The following is a 14,959-nucleotide window of genomic DNA, read 5'->3' as shown; positions in this document are numbered from 1 at the left end:
TGTCTGCTTGTCCCTCCAACAGCACAGGCAGTGTGTGTTTACAGTTGAGTGTCCATCCTTCTCTCTGTGTTCAGGCTTTCCACAGTGGTAACAGATCATTCTCTGGACGTCAGTAGGTAGGTGGGTGGGGTTTAGGGAAATAAGTGGTTAAAGGGTGTGTCCAGGTACAGTGCTGTGGCTCCGTCCCCTCCAGGACACACTACGACATCCACCAGGTTTGGCATTCAGGGCGGTGCAGGGGAGGGAGGTCCTTTTGGCAGTTCAACTCGCCACCACCCCCGCTCATACACAAAAATATGATATAAAGCACTTGTTGAGACATCCACTGCAGTCGCAACAGTTTAGTGAGAGTTTACCTACATTCCCCCATGCCATCCCTACTACATGGCTGAAAACAATGCCTTTGTCTCATTTGAAATACTGAATAATAAGTGAGTGTGCTGTTGTAGGTTCTGTTGTGGGATTATGTCAAACAGAAATTTCCATAACCACATCACAAGGAAGTGTATAAGTATCAGAATGGGTTTAAATTCCCATCAACCACTTGTATAAATGTGTAGTGTAGTTATTGTAAAACTAGTGCTAAAATGTATTTACTAGTGTGGAGGTTATTTGGGAAGATATCTACTTTGTGCAGGGATAGGAGAAGTTTGTACATGCTTCCATCACATTCTCATTCACAGAGGGCCGCTTTAAAGCCATTGGTCTCCATTTGTCGCTTCCGTAGTCCATAAGACATAGAAAAAGAACACACAGAAATGTCTTAATTTAAATTGTCACAATATATCAATGTGGCAGGGGTTGAAGACTTTCTCAGAGGAAAGACTGACAACGTGAAAAAAGTACAAATTGAGCCGAGAAAGTCTAATTAAGAGTTTGTCCTTCATGTAAACCCCCCCATGTCTTTCAAACAAAACTCACTTCATTAACTCTCTCTTTATCCCACTTTTCCTTCCCAGGTTTTACCCCCTGAGAGAGGAACGTGATTGTCGTCATGCTTTTGGGATTAATTTGTCTTTTATGTGACTCTCTCACTCTCTTTGCTCACAAATACAAAATCGACTTTCTTACTCCCATGTTAAGTGCAGCAAGCGAAAAAGTCCTCAACAGAACAGAAAAAAGGCAAGCCAGCTCCTCCATCTTTCAGTCAGTCAACTCGTGCTGCTTGCTTTATTGGTTTAGCCCTGAAGCTATAACCTTGTCATGAGTTCTTGGATGTCTCTTATCATGAAGGAGTGCTCTCAGGAAACCTCTCAGTTTGTTTGACTGCTATGCTTGAGGTGTAGGCCCTCTGCGTTCAATTGTCTTTAAATACCGAATTTACACAGCTTGAGATTTGCACAGTTTAAGCAAGTTAAACTGGTTAAGAAGGTAAAGAGTGACAGTCAGTGTGGCAATAACAGGAGCGGATGCTGAGGAACGGTCGGTGTGTGTCACATTACATGCTGTGTGCAAAAAAACATCTGCCACCAGTCACAGAGTCAGCCAAACGAGCATTGGCAGAAAAATAGAGAGAGAGCATGGAGTGAGAGTGGAGTCGAGAGAGAAAGGCGTCCTCTAAAGAGGGAGGTAGGTTAGTTGCCGTTCGTTGTCAATTATTATAATTTTTTTTCATTACAACGGGCGCGGAGAAAGACAACTGCTGCTACACAGACGACTCTTCAGGGTTGGCATCAGGCAGCACGCTCCTCTGCTGCAGGGTCCGACGCAGCTCCTCCTTGAAAGGGCTGGAATAGTCGTTCCCGCCCCCGCTCAGCCCCAGCCCCAGCCCTCCTCCACCAGAACCACCCCCGCTAACCCTATCCTCCCCGGCCGAGCTCAGGTTGAGGCGGATGTAGCCGTTGCTGCCAGAGCCCCTGATGTTGGTGAGGCTGAGCCGGCTGGGGGAGTGGATGGGCTGGCCGGGGATGGCGCTGGGAGACGCCGTGGGGGCGTGGTGGTGAGACTGGCTGCTGGGGCACAGGGCGTGGCCGGGAACGATTTTCAGCGAGCCGTCTGAGTAGTAGTAGTTGGCGCCCGTCTCCCAGAAGCGGTCCTCGTCGCTGGGCATCTTGCTGGGCACGAAGGTGGGTGGCTCCTTGGGCAGGGTGATGGGGTAGACCAGGGTGCTTTCCAGGGGCTTCATGTCCGCTCCTTTACCTAGGGCCAGCTTCAGACGCCTCCTCAGATACAAAGCTACCACCAGTAGTAGTAGACAGGCGGCCCCCAGGGTGATAACCATCACCCAGAACAGACCCATGCTGCCGTCAGGGGCCCGGGCCGCCATGACCACAGGAGAACTGGCCACCACCGACACCTGGTAGCGCTCTGTCTGAAACTTGACCCCCTGCTCCTCCGAGTAGCACACGTAGCGTCCTGCGTGCACCGGCATCACGTTGGGGACCACCAGAGCCTTCAGGGCCCGGTCGAAGCGTGGCCCCCCGGCCTCCTCGTCTCCTAGCTGCAGCTCCCGGTCGTTGAGGAGCCAGGAGGGCTGGGCCAGGTTGGACACCAGCTGGCAGGGCAGCACCATGTCTGATTCCACCACTACTGTCACATTCCTCAGTCGAGAGTTGTCTGGGAGAGAGAGAGGGTATGTGTTAGCCAATAAGTTTAATTCCTGAACTCTAAATTCAACTAATCTCAATTCAGTTCAATTCACTTAGTTCAACTGAACTCAATTAAACTTGATTCAATTACTAAATTCTAAGCTCGCGGCAGGTAGCCTGGCGGGTAGGAGCGTTGGTACAGTAACCGAAAGGTTGCTGGATTGAATCCCCGAGCTGACAAGGTAAACATCTGTCGTCCCTGAGCAAGGCAGTTAACCCACTGTTCCCCGGGCGCCGATGTCGTGGATGTCAATTAAGGCAGCCCCCCGCACCTCTCTGATTCAGAGGGGTTGGGTTAAATGAGGAAGACACATTTCAGTTGAATGCAATCAGTTGTACAACTGACTAGGTATCCCCCTTTCCCCTTCCCTTTCAAATCCATTCAATACCTATCAAAAATAACTACAACTGTAGTGATCAGCTATTGCCACAAGGGGCCACAAGTCCAGTTTCTCTCCCACTTACCAGGGCTGGGGATGGCCACTGGCTTGTCAAACTTGGCTTTGCCCCTGCTGAATCTCTCCAGCATCAGATCCTGGGATAGGGAGGAGGTAGACCTGTGGAACAGAGAGCACAGAGAACAGGCATTAATAACTGCTACTGGCCTCCACCTTCTGCTACTGGCCTCCACTAAGCTGCTGCTAGCACAGGTAGACCCAGCCCACTGAGCAAGCACAGGTAGACCCAGCCCACTGAGCAGGGACAGAGGAGAGAAGGGGGCAGGTAGAAGAGGGGGAGGCAGAACCACTAAAAAGGGGCAGAGGGGGAGTGGAGGGGAGAGGCAGACATGCTCACCCGCGGTGGAGGTCGATGCGGACACAGGCGCGACCCTCACTGTCCCAGGCACAGTAGGGGTCCCGGGACAGAAGGCAGTCTGGCTGCGACTGATAGCGGCTGCAGTTAGCCAAGGGAAGCTGGAGCACTTCTGAACGTGAGCCAATGTACAAGTACTTCTGCAGACATAGGCAGACAGAGAGGGAGAGAGAGAGGGGGGTTGAGAGAGAGAGAGAGAGAGAGAGAGAGAGAAAGAGGGGAAAAAGAGAAAGGGAGGAGATAGAGATAGGAGGGGAGGATGGGAGAAACAGAAAAAGAACAAGTCAGACAGAGGGCAGCGGAGATAAAGATAATGGGATAATCACTCTCAATTACAATAACATTTTGTTTTCCCTATCCTCTTCTTTCTATGTTTGGCTAGAGAGCAAAGCTTGTTATGAAATAGCTGGCCAGGAAAAGCCTGGTTTAATTAGATAAGGATCAGTATGTGAGTGTAATGTCAGTGAAACAGAGTGGTGACATTCAGACAATGGTGATGAGTAGGGCCCGGAGTCTTTCCTAGTTGGGTCACATGATCAGGGCATACTCTTGGTCCAGTGATGGTCTATGTGTAAGTAAACTCAGAACGGCCCCATAGGGCAGGAGCCAACCTCCTGTTTCTGTAGTGTGAGGCAGCTTGATGAACAAGTACACCTTGTTGGTCTATGTGTAGAGCTGGGGAAAACTCCTGGACTTAGTGTTGATTGTTACCTTGGTGTGAGAGATGGTCAGGCTGTCCACTGGCTGGGGAGAATCAAACAGCTGTATCTCTTCAATCACATGGGCCTCAGAGCCGAGTATCACTACCCTCTGTAACCAGCCATCCGCTAGAGGAGAAGAGGAGAGGGGGAGCAAAATAGGAGAGGAAAGAGGGGAGGAGAGGATGAGGAGGCATTGGTAGAGGAGAGAGAAAAGAGAGTAGGACGAGAGGAGAGGAAGAAAGATAGAGGAAGGAAAAGAGAAGAGGGAATAAAGAGGAAAGCAGTATGTAGGATGAGAAGAGAGAGATGAATATCATTTCAGAATATTGTACTGTAGTTTACTCTTTGGGTAATATTGTGATCAAGATTACATCCCCTGCTTTGAATGGCGATTGAGCTGCTGCTGCCGGCGGTGTGACATTGTATGTTTGTCTGTGTTTATGGTGCTTTTATGAGCAGAGATCTGCTGTGTGTGCTGAGCCTGCCCTGCCTCCTGCCCTCACCACAGTGGAACTGTCACGGATAATGTGAGGGACTGACCCTGGACCAGACGGGAGCCTGGCACAAAGCAGAGCAGCAACACACACATACACACACAAGTACAAACAAACACTCACACACACAAACACGTAAATGCTGTATCATGCATGACGTATCATGCTCCTCTCTCGCTGTGTCGAGAGCATTTCGGCTAATCCCCCAATCCCATCCTCCATTTCTAACCGCCCTCGCCAGACCCGTTCTCTCCGCATCAGCTGTCATCCTCCTGCAGTTAATAGCTAATCAAGCCTGCAGCCCAATTGGCAGTGTGTACGTGTGCCAAGGGCCCCGTTGAGTTTGTGCTGTGAAGCAAGGCAGCAGGGGGCCTGCCAAACTACTGAGCCCATCGTCTCTCTGACAGTCATGGGCCTCCAACACACCGCAGGCACAGTCAGGGATTCACTCTACACTGCACTGCAGTGAGTGGAATTATAAGTAGTAGGCTACTTAATGGGAAGCAGCTACTGTAGTTGGATGTACTGTATGTTATTTATGAAAGTCATTGTCTCCAGACAGGCATTGTCCTTCCTACGCCACATGCAGTCTTCAACTGGCCATGTAGCTGGAGTCGTCGTGCTATCTGACGTAAGACAATCTTATGGGAGTAGGATGAAGTTCTGAAACCACCTGAACACTGATCTCAGGCAAACTGTGGGTCTTCTTGAGCGTTTTCTTGGGATTGGGCGTAAAGTAAACTGATCCTACATCTGTGGTTCAGGGCATCTTTAGTGGGCATATGGGTTAATCTGGGACCTGTCTTGGTCCTATACTTTTATGTTGCGTATGGGAAGTTCTTAAACAGTACACTGATTTCAGTCAGTTTTGTGTTTCCCCCATTGTGGTTAAGCTTAGGAATGGGGGTAAGGTAAGAAATATTCTGAATCTGCGGCAACTTCTAACTCGACCATCTTCAGTGGGTAGATTCTTAGCCCATATTGTATGTCCTGTCAATAGTTACCTGTGCCTAAGAAGAGCATGTTGTATGCCCGTGTGTCCAGGGCGCTGACCCGGTCCACTGCCAGGCGGGTGAAGTTGATACCCTTGGTGAGCAGTAGGGGGCGAGCCTGTGCCTTCTCCTCCATCAGAGGGTGCTTCTTGGCAAAGTTGAGGGTGGCGTCTGGCAGCTGAAGAGAGCTGTTGTAGCCATTCTCCCTGTGCCAGCTTGTAATGCACTGCACCGTGAAGAAGAAAGGAGAGGCAAGACAGAGAGGAGAGAACAGAGGGATGAGAGCGAGAGAGAGAGAGAGAGAGAGAGAGAGAGAGAGAGAGGGGGGAAGAAACAAGGAACATTGTTAGTTGCGGGACAGACTGGCATTGCTTGTTGGCTCTGATCACTCTCCAGACTCTCCCTGTCCAAGTCACTCTATTCCTCCGCATCCCTCCCTCTCTCTCCCCGCTCACTCTCTTTTTCTCTACCCCCCCGCCTCACCCTCCCTCCCTCCATCACTCACCGCTCCGGGCCGTGGGCTGGGGACAGTGCCAGTGTATCGACCCCATCTCTGGGACGCGTCTCTGTACTCCTTATAAGGGCCGTCAAACACCTTCTTCACCTCCCCTATCTGGTACTGACACACCGCTGACACATCCACATCACCCCTGGGACGGGAGAGAACAGCAAAACGATGGGCTTAAGATTATTAGCAAAAGTGTTATTTCTGTTGTCATTTTACATTGTCTGTTTGTATGAAATAGGATATGAAGATATATAATGATGGTTGTGCTTTACTAGGAGATAATAACATAATTCAAAAGGTCTATACACAGAGAAGACACGTTAGCTGACTCAAGGCTAGTAAAACTGTAATTCTGGGCATAATATAATATTTTCAAAAGCATTGGAAAAGTTTAGATACTGTAGAATAAGAATTCACACCAACCCAGTGTTAGTAAAAGTGCTAAGTTGGAGAGAGAGAGCCTATTCTCTTTGGCACATCGAACCCCCTGGCGGTAGTGTTATTGTGACTCACCACTGGGCGTGGAAGATGCCATAGAAGGTGGTGGTGCGCCAATCAGGGCCGGGCAGGGTGAAGACTGCCCGCAAGTTGTTGAAAGTGACGTGTCGCTCGGGGAGAGAACACACCAGCCTGGCCTTCTGGAAGGTGGTCCACTTCTTCTGCAGGGTCCTGGTGCCCCCCAGATCACCCTGAAGGGAGAGACACACAAGAGTCAGTCAGGTGACAGGAATCAGGAGAGGTGGCATATTGCCAGTGTGGATGGGAAAATCAGTTCACTTCCAGAATATTTGCTGATGGTTTTTGATACCATTGTAGGATGGAATTGGGTGAGAAGAGTGATTGTAAAGGAGAGAAAGTGATCACACTGATGAACAGGGTCAGATAGACTTGTGAAGAGACAGAGGAAGAGTTAGGAGAGGTAGTCTACGGGCAAGGGTTTATCCAGACTCCTTTGACCTCACCAGGAAAAACAACGGGTTGTATGATGTAATCATAGTGGATGGCAAACTCTGAGCTCATAACTCGTAACTTCTCCTGATAACTATTGATACCTAATAAGGATAGAACTGGGTGAGGGTAGTGACTGTAAAGAAAGAGTGAAACGAGAGTTGGAAGTGTTTGTGTCTCAGTGTAAAAAGTAAGTGAGCAGTTACCTACCACTACCCAGAGTAGGATTGAGTGGTGTGCTTGTGTGTGTGTTCCGGTGGCAGTGTGTGTATGTGTGTGTGTATGTGAGAGTGTGTGTGTGTAGCCATGTACAGTACCAGTCAAAAGTTTGGACACACCTACTCATTCAAGGGTTTTTCTTTATTTTTACTATTTTCTACATTGTAGAATAATAGTGAAGACATCACAACTATGAAATAACACATATGGAATCATGTAGTAACCAAAAAAGTGTTAAACAAATCAAAATATATTTTACATTTTATATTCTTTAAAGTAGCCACCCATTGCCTTGATGACAGCATTGCACACTCTTGGCATTCTCTCAACCAGCTTCATGAGGAATGCTTTTCCAACCGTCTTGAAGGAGTTCCCACATATGCTGAGCACTTGTTGGCTGCTTTTCCTTCACTCTGCGGTCCAACTCATCCCAAACCATCTCAATTGGGTTGAGGTCAGGTGATTGTGGAGGCCAGGTCATCTGATGCAGCACTCCATCACTCTCCTTCTTGGTCAAATAGCCCTTACAGAGCCTGGAGGTGTGTTTTGGGTCATTGTCCTGTTGAAAACAAATGATAGTCCCACTAAGCGCAAACCAGAATGCTGTGGTAGCCATTCTGGTTAAGTGTGCCTTGAATTCTAAATAAATCACTGACAGTGTCACCAGCAAAGCACCCCCACACCATCACACCTCCTCCTCCATGCTTCACGGTGGGAACCACACATGCAGAGATCATCCGTTCACCTACTCTGCGTCTCACAAAGACACAGCGGTTGGAACCAGAAATCTCAAATTTGGACTCATCAGACCAAAGGACAGATTTCCACCGGTCTAATGTCCATTGCTTGTGTTTCTTGGCCCAAGCAAGTCTCTTCTTCTTATTGATGTCCTTTAGTAGTGGTTTCTTTGCAGCAATTCGACCATGAAGGCCTGATTCATGCAGTCTCCTCTGAACAGTTGATGTTGAGATGTGTCTGTTACTTGAACTCTGTGAAGCATTTATTTGGGCTGCAATCTGAGGTGCAGTTAACTCTAATTAACTTATCCTCTGTAGCAGAGGTAACTCTGGGTCTTCCAGTCCTGTGGCGGTCCTCATGAGAGCCAGTTTCATCATAGCGCTTGATGGTTTTTGCGACTGCACTTGAAACTTTTAAAGTTCTTAAAGTAATGATGGACTGTCGTTTCTCTTTGCTTATTTGAGCTGTTCTTGCCATAATATGGACTTGGTCTTTTACCAAATAGGGCTATCTTCTGTATACCATCCCTACCTTGTCACAACACAACTGATTGGCTCAAACACATTAAGAAGGGAGGGAATTCCACAAATTAACTTTTAACAAGGCACACCTGTTATTTGAAATGCATTCCAGGTGACTACCTCATGAAGCTGGTTGAGAGAATGCCAAGAGGGTACAAAGCTGTCATCAAGGCAAAGGGTGGCTATTTGAAGAATCTCAAATATTAAATATATATTTTGATTTGTTTAACAATTTTTTGGTTACTACATGATTCCATATGTGTTATTTCATAGTTTTGATGTCTTCACTATTACTCTACAATGTAGAAAATAGTAAAAAATAAAGAAAAACCCTGGAATGAGTAGGTGTGTCCAAACTTGACTGGTACTGTATACGTGTAGCCTACCTTGCAGACGCGGGCCACCCTGGCCACAGTGAGCTCTGTGTCACAGTCCAGCTCTACAGCTCTCTCACTGAAGAAGAAGTAGATCTTGTCATCGTCCCCCTCCTTACTGCCACTGCTCTCCTCACCAGGGCCGAGCCCACAAAGTCAGGCTCTGTGGGGACAACACACACACACGAGACATGAACACGCATGTATGACTGCACAGTCACACACATGTGCACACACACTGCCACTTCCACTCCCCCTAATCGCCCATCCTCTCAAATACGCTACTATTTAACCTTCTAACCTCATCTCATCTTATACCCTCTCACCTTCCCTTATCTATCTCTAACCCCTCTTCTCTCATGTATCCCTCCTGTCCACTCCTCTAACCTCATCTTTCCACCTCTCACCTGCTTTTTCCATCTCACTGCTTTTCTGCTCATTTTAGCCTCTAACCCTCTCCTCTCCTTTTCTTATCTAATTTCTCATCTCCAACTCTTTCCCATAGACTCTCTCTCTCTCTCCCTCTCCCTCTCCCTCTCCCTCTCCCTCTCTCTCTCTCTCTCTCTCTCTCTCTCTCTCTCTCTCTCTCTCTCTCTCTCTCTCTCTCTCCTCTCTCTCTCTCTCTCTCTCTCTCTCTCTCTCTCTCTCTCTCTCTCTCTCTCTCTCTCTCTCTCTCTCTCTCTCTCTCTCTCTCTCTCTCACCGTTGAGCCAGGCCGGCAGGTATTCACTCTTCATGCTGTAGTGTTGCTGTCCCAGGTTCCTCAGGATCACAGGCTCAGTGCCCAGGAAGTTATTAGTGTGGCTGAATACAGCTCCTTGTCTGGGAGACACAGAGACAGGCAGGATAGGCACAATTAGAGAACACTTACACATAGAATAGAATCAAACAGAATAGAATAAAACAGAATAGATGACCTACCCACTATGAGGCCTGTGTGGCCCTTGGCTGGGTCGTAGGGACACTTGCCCTTCCCATCCTCAAGGGAGCCAGGGTTGAGACTAAAGTGGTCTGCATTCTGTGGACACATGCATAGACACAAGTGGTCAGTGGTCAGTCTAACACAGCTCCGGGCTCTGTCTGTCCGTGACAACATTTGTAACAGGAACCACAGTTCTCGCTCCCTGCATCCACCACACTGTCTTATCATATCACCGTTACAAACACATTTAGAGCCAGATACCACGGCTTCGTTGGCATTGGATATTCTTTCCTTTGACACAGAGGATTCAGCCTTAGGGAGGATGTGGTGTGGAAGCGTCAGATAGAAGATACGAGACATGACACCTTGTCAGTGGTGCTGATAGCTGTGAAGCCACCACAAGGACAGCTCAACTCTAATAAAACCTCCTGACAGAGGGAGTGGGATGAAGTTGGCCTTGTTTGTCCCAAATGGCAGCATTTCCCCTCTATAGTAAACTACTTTTGACCAGGGCCCGGCCATTGAAAGCCACTCACGATGTAGGTGCATTTGGGCTGGAAGGCATAGGTTCCACAGGTGTAGAGGTGGGTGTGGTTGTAGCTCTGCAGGAAGCGGATGTAGTTGAAGCACTCCGTCTGTGGGAGGGGGAAAGATGGGACTGAGACTGAAGCATACTATTCAACCATTTATAGCAATAACCATCGACTCACACAGTCTAAGGGGGTACTCAGTCTAAGGGGGTACTCAGTCTAAGGTGGTACTCAAATGTAAACAGAAACTTTTAGGATATGTACCTGGTTGTTCTTGCCCTTGGTGGCACACTCTCTCTTCTTCTCCTGTGGTGCTGGCCACTCAATCTGAGGGAGAGAGAGAAATAGAGGGAGAGAGAGAGGGAGGGGAGAGAAATAGAGAGAGGGATGTGTGAGTGAGAGAGAGAGAGATGAGTGGAAGAGAGCGACGGCGACAGTAACAGATAGAAATAGAGTTGGATGAGAGAGAAAGAGAGAGACAGATAGAGAGAGATGGATATAGAGACAGTGGGAGGAGAAGGCAGATGTTGAGATAGGTGCAGAGTGAAGACATAGTGGGGCAGGTGGCATCCAGTGGCTCTATCATCCCTCTACACCCAGTAGACAGAGCAGCAGCGAACAGGTGGGCTGCAAATTACTGGGATGATCACAACACAGAACTGTTGCATGTTCATCATCAGTCACACAACAGTCCAATTCATTCTCATTATAATGTTGAATCAGATAACAATCCCCATAGTGCTGGTATATGTCTGAGTGGGATATGAGATGAGAGGGACAGAGGCATGTTAAGACGTTTTACCAAGCCTTTATTGTACGAGGCTAATTACACTGATTAACATTCCTATAATCATGTAATCACCTTCTTCCCCCTTCACTACTGAACAGACGGCATCGGAATCAGAAAACTGTATTGCCATACAACAAAGTGAAGGAATGTTGCACAAGAAATTGACTGCACTCGTGTAGCATGTCTATGGGGTTAAGGTTGTAGCTGTCATTGGTGTCTGCTGTGCTGAGGTGTGTGTGTGTGTGTGTGTGTGTGTGTGTGCATGTGTCTGTCTGTGTGTAGTTACCTGAGGTCGTAGCTGTCTGCTGATGTCATTAGGGTCCAGGGCGAACAGGGCCTCTCTAGCTCCTACATATAGAACCCTCTCGTGTTCAGCTAGGGTCACCATGGTGTAGTTCCACACACCTAGAGCCTGGAACCTGGCCATGCTGTCCAGCACCTCTGTAGAGGAACACACATACATAGTCAATACTGTTAGAAACACACACGTCTTGACCTGATGGCATTGCAGATCGAAGTATTGTCCACAAATCAAGCACCTTTGGAACCATATTGGGAGTTCAGCACCAGTGTGATGTTGATGACTTTCTCTTTCATCAAAGTGGTACACACACAGAGACACAGGTAAAGGCCCAAGCACACATACACCCCTCCCAACACACACACAGACCCAGCCACACACACCCAGCCACACACATACACACACAGCCACACACACAATGCAGTAAAAGACAAACACACAGGGAGAAACTGACAGAGCACAAATGCAGTTTGGTTTCCATTATCCACACCTCTGTTCCCTGTCGTGTCTCTACGTCTCGCTCTTAGCAAAGGGAAGTCATGTGCGAAAAATTAGGCAAGCCTCAGTAAAGTGATATCATGAATTGAATAATAATATTCCTATTCCTCTAAAAATAAAACCTGAGATCCTACAGGAGGGGAAGAGACTTCACTTCTGATTTATGGTGGGCACGTCATGTGACTTCCTTCCTGGCCTAGTTTGATGGTATATCAACACACCAGAACTATAGGAGGTGGTGGGGTGGAGGACAGCAAGTCAGAGAGAGAGGAAGGGGTGGGGGTGTGAGAGAGAGAGAGAGAGAAACAGAGCAAGGAGGTATAGAAAGACAGGATAAGGAGGAAAGTAGAGGAAACTTGAGGGGACAGGCGGTGGGAGAAGGGAATACAGGTGGAACTAGAGTTATTATCTAGAGAGCAGCAGCGTATAAACGTTGGAGGGTATGGGCGCGTGTGCTGGATGAGGAGAGAAGAGAAGAGAGGAGACGAGACATCCTCAAGGGAGCCCAGAGCACATCTGCTAGGTTCTACACAGCCAGAAAATGTCTGCCGTTGACACGCACACACACACACACTATAACACACATACTCACACACACTTGCACCCATGTAAACACACGCGTGCTTACACATAAACGGTTGTGCACTCAAACACACTCACTCATATACACACACACACAAACCTTCCCCCCGCCACACACACTGCCAAACAACCCTCCTGGGTACCTGCTTAGTGACAATAATGTTTCTCCACATTCACAGAAAGTTTTGCAGAGCTTGAAGGGGGTTGTTTACAATTATTAGTGGCAGCGTCATTGCATGCTGTTATGGGAGGCTGCACTTCCCGTCTGTCACCACACAGGGGCAACCCTGAGGCCTGTATGCGTGGTAGGGGGCCTTAAAGGAAAAATCCACTCAAAAATCTTTTGGTATTTTTAATACAGTGGAATGAGGGGTCTTTGTCTGATTTAGCAGTTATTATGAACAGATACCAGACATTAAAGTAACAACATAAGAGGAGAGACTGTACTAGTAAGGGAAAATATAATGAAAGGGGAAGGAGGAACATGCCACAGAAATGAGAGCAAAGAGAAGATCTAATGACTCCAACAGATGAGACACACACACACACACACACACAAACACACACACACAGTCTTGCGCAGCTAACCTTGTGGGGACATACAATTCAGTCCCATTCAAAATCCTATTTTCCCTAACCCCTAACCCCAAACCTAACCCGTAGCCGTACCCATACCGTACTGTACCCTTATCCTAACCCTAACCTTAACCCTAACCCTAACCCTAACCTTAACCCTAACCCAAAAACCTAACCTAACCTTAACCCTAAACCTAGCTCCTAACCCTAACCCTAATTCTAACACTAATTCTAACCTTAACCTAAACCCCCTAGAAAGCTCAGCTGGTAGAGCACGGCGCTTGTAACAACAAGGTAGTGGGTTCGATCCCCGGGACCGCCCATACACAAAATATGTATGCACGCATGACTGTAAGTCGCTTTGGATAAAAGTGTCTGCTAAATGGCATATTATTTTATTTTATTATTTAAATAGTATTTGACCTTGTGGGGACTAACAAAATGTCCCCAGTTGGTCAGATTTTTGTTCGTTTACTATTCTTGTAGGGACTTCTGGTCCCCAAAAGTATAGTTAAACACGTCCACACACACACACACACACACACACACACACACACACACACACACACACACACACACACACACACACACACACACACACACACACACACACACAGACACACACACACACACACACAAAAGGAAAACTGCAAACACATAAAATGTTGGTTGTGGGTGAAGCAGCAGAGGTCTGTGTCTCTCTACAGCTGAACTCTTGAGATGTGCCGAGGTCAGTTTTATGGCTTCTATGGTAACAAGAGCACCAGCGCTCTGTCTCCCTGTGATGTTAGCTAGCCACTACACTTAAGGAGTTCTATACTCCCATCTCTGTGATGCCCCGCTCTAGTTATGTGGGTGTGTGTGTGTGTGTGTGTTTCTGTGTATCTGTGTGTGTGTTTCTGTGTGTATCTGTGTGTGTGTGTTTCTGTGTGTGCCGTTGTGGGCGAGCTCAGGGTCAGTCTGTTGGAAGGAGGGAGGGAGGCCAGAGCAGCAGAGAAGCAGGCCAGGCCAGGCGGTCCAGGGAGCAGAGTGCAGGGCTCAGTTAAGACTGATCCAGGACTAGTTTAGATCTCCTCTGATGTGCCTCCATGTATGCTGCTGCTCCAGCCTCTCCTCTCTTCTCCAGCAAGCTAATGCTCCTTCTTTTCTTTGAGTGCTTTACTATAAATACTGCCAGGGTCTGCTTATAGTTGCTAACCATGGAGGAGCTCACACACTGCACTATAATTAAAGGGCTATTTTAGGATCTTTGAAGCAGCAACACAGACCAAGAAATAAGGAGACATACACACTGTACAGCACACCACCCACTACAAAAGACACACACACACACACACACACACACAATCCCTCATTCCTGGTACAATCCCTCAAGTCAGGTACCCACATGGGGATAAACGTACACACAAACATTAGTATCACGGACAGACACACGCAAACCCAGTTGTTGCATCAGGAGACTAGGGAAACTTCAGAGTGTTGTATTGAATGTCAAGGCATGAGACAGAATGAGAGCAGAGAGAGGGAGATGGGAAGCACTGTGTAATTGCTGTAGATTAGGAAAGGGGAGTGGTGAGAGAGATGAAGGGGATTGGGAGAGATGGGGGAGGAGTGGGAGGGCAAACATGGAGAGGAAATGTTAAAAGTGGATTAACACAACAACAGGACAAGTGGAGGAGTTGTTGATTTATTCCACAAATGACCTTTCTGAAGAAGAGTGCCGTGGTTAAGAGTGCCTACTTCAACCTGCCTAGAGAGAGAGAACGGCACGTGGATGGATTTATGAAAATCATAGCCGTTTTGTGACAGACCCCCAGCTGTTTACAGAACAATACGATTTAAAGCCCCTCTACTCCACTCTAGGT

The 14,959-nt window shown here is 47.8% G+C and overlaps 1 protein-coding gene across 1 annotated transcript in view; it reads right to left on the bottom strand.

The window, feature by feature from the left end:
- Positions 1–1,615: 1,615 nt before the first annotated feature.
- The window catches only part of LOC311141128 (semaphorin-4C-like), a gene marked incomplete at its 5' end in the record, with an annotated part of 122,667 nt that continues 109,323 nt past the window's right edge, over positions 1,616–14,959 (bottom strand). The window contains 15 exon segments of the mRNA XM_084176384.1: positions 1,616–2,556; positions 3,054–3,145; positions 3,384–3,541; positions 4,113–4,228; positions 5,601–5,814; positions 6,094–6,238; positions 6,610–6,785; positions 8,909–9,030; positions 9,033–9,059; positions 9,599–9,691; positions 9,694–9,717; positions 9,817–9,913; positions 10,354–10,452; positions 10,612–10,674; positions 11,424–11,578. Coding sequence (XP_084032510.1) covers positions 1,646–2,556; positions 3,054–3,145; positions 3,384–3,541; positions 4,113–4,228; positions 5,601–5,814; positions 6,094–6,238; positions 6,610–6,785; positions 8,909–9,030; positions 9,033–9,059; positions 9,599–9,691; positions 9,694–9,717; positions 9,817–9,913; positions 10,354–10,452; positions 10,612–10,674; positions 11,424–11,578 — 2,492 coding nt within the window. The 3' untranslated portion in view covers positions 1,616–1,645.

Source organism: Coregonus lavaretus (genome assembly GCF_964263955.1).
Source record: "Coregonus lavaretus genome assembly, chromosome: 14".
Classification (NCBI taxonomy): Eukaryota; Metazoa; Chordata; class Actinopteri; order Salmoniformes; family Salmonidae; genus Coregonus; species Coregonus lavaretus.
This window is presented reverse-complemented; position numbering and strand designations above follow the sequence as displayed.